At 46.5% G+C, this 1578-nt stretch overlaps 1 protein-coding gene across 1 annotated transcript; it reads left to right on the forward strand.

Annotated features, from left to right (window-relative positions):
- The first annotated feature begins 457 nt into the window (after nucleotides 1-457).
- On the forward strand, nucleotides 458-1240 carry LOC123344816 (olfactory receptor 12-like). The gene has a single exon (XM_044981292.1). The coding sequence runs from the start codon at nucleotides 458-460 to the stop codon at nucleotides 1238-1240; it is 783 nt and encodes a 260-aa protein (XP_044837227.1).
- Nucleotides 1241-1578: the final 338 nt, after the last annotated feature.

A 1578-nucleotide genomic window follows, 5' to 3' on the forward strand; every position in this document is an offset into this window, starting at 1 on the left:
CAAAAGCATCGAGTTGTCTAACACTCATTGAAATCAATGAGATTTTTGGTTCCTTGGCGCTTTTGAAAATTCTACTAGGCACAGAAATATCTTCAAAAATCTGGTCCTAGGTGACTAAATCCTATTGAAATGTAATGGAGTTGAGTGCCCAATTCCCTTTGGCTGCTTTGGAAATCCCAGCCCAAGTGACTGGGCCAAGGCCTCACAGGGAGTCTGTGGCAGAGCTGGAAAAAGAACATTTATCCGCTGAGTCTCAGACCAGGGTCTATTCCACATGACCATCCTCCCTCTTTTCATGAAGCCCGTCATTGCATCTTCTTCATTTGCCTCTTCTTTAATCCTTATCTCATGCCTTTTCCAAAGGATTTGAACAGCCATGGCGCCAGTGAGAGAGTGGAACCGCACAGCAGTCATGGAATTCATCCTGCTAGGGTTTGGAAACGGTCCAGGATGCCAGATGATCCCCTCTGTCTTGTTTCTGGTGATTTACACAGTAACCGTGCTGGGAAACACCATCCTGGTCCTCATCATTACAGTCAACTCTCGCCTTCACACCCCCATGTACTTCTTCCTCATGAACCTGTCACTCTTAGACCTCTGCTTCACCTCCACCATCGCCCCCAAAGCCATGGCAAGCTTCCTATCAGGGAGCAAAATCATTTCCTATAACGGATGTGCCACCCAATTCTTCCTCTTCTGTCTCTTCCTCGCCACCGAAGCGTTCCTCCTGGCAGCGATGGCATATGATCGATACACTGCCATCTGCAACCCGCTCCTGTATCCCGTCACCATGTCCAAGAGGGTTTGCATTCAGATGGTGGTAGGGTCATATATCTGTGGCTGTGTGAACGCCATGGTGCAAACAGGCTTCACCTTTACGCTGCACTATTGTGGGCGTAACGAGATCGATCATTTCTTCTGTGATGGCCCTCCCTTGTTCAGTCTCTCCTGCAGTGACACGTACATCAATAATCTTGTGATGTTTACCTTTTGTGGCCTCATCATAGCAAGCACTGCCCTGATTGTGCTCATCTCCTACATCTACATCATCTCCACCGTCCTCAGGATTCGTTCTGCTGAGAGCAGGCACAGAGCCTTCTCCACCTGCACCTCTCACATATTGGTTGTTACTTTATTTTATGGGACCACTGCTTTCATGTACGTCCAGCCCACTTGGTTATCTGCTCTGTACCAAGGAGAGCAGTATCTGTGTTTTACACCTTTGTCATCCCCATGTTGAATCCCTTCATCTACAGCCTTAGGAACAAGGAAGTTAAAGAAGCTTTGAGAAGGACTATGGGCCACAAATCCTTGACAAAATGAACCTTGCATTTCGACACAGAGAAAGAACACAGCTATGAACCAATGAGTTTTTGAGACATGTGGGTGGACATCTAGTACAACTCATCTGTCTGTCTATGTCTTTCTCTCTGTCTGTCACTATCACCTCTCTCTCTAGTTAACACTCTAATCATGTGCATGTTGGTGGCTCAGGAGATCATTCAGACATGGAGACTAACAGAATTCTAAAATGTCTTTATCATTTATTGAGACCTTCATGCTTCAGGACATGAGCCA

Source organism: Mauremys mutica, chromosome 12 (assembly GCF_020497125.1).
Source record: "Mauremys mutica isolate MM-2020 ecotype Southern chromosome 12, ASM2049712v1, whole genome shotgun sequence".
Taxonomy (NCBI): domain Eukaryota; kingdom Metazoa; phylum Chordata; order Testudines; family Geoemydidae; genus Mauremys; species Mauremys mutica.

What these genes read in the sequence shown, in the direction of transcription:
- LOC123344816 (XM_044981292.1), top strand. Translation starts at nt 458, where the DNA reads ATGATCCCCTCTGTCTTGTTTCTGGTGATTTACACAGTAACCGTGCTG.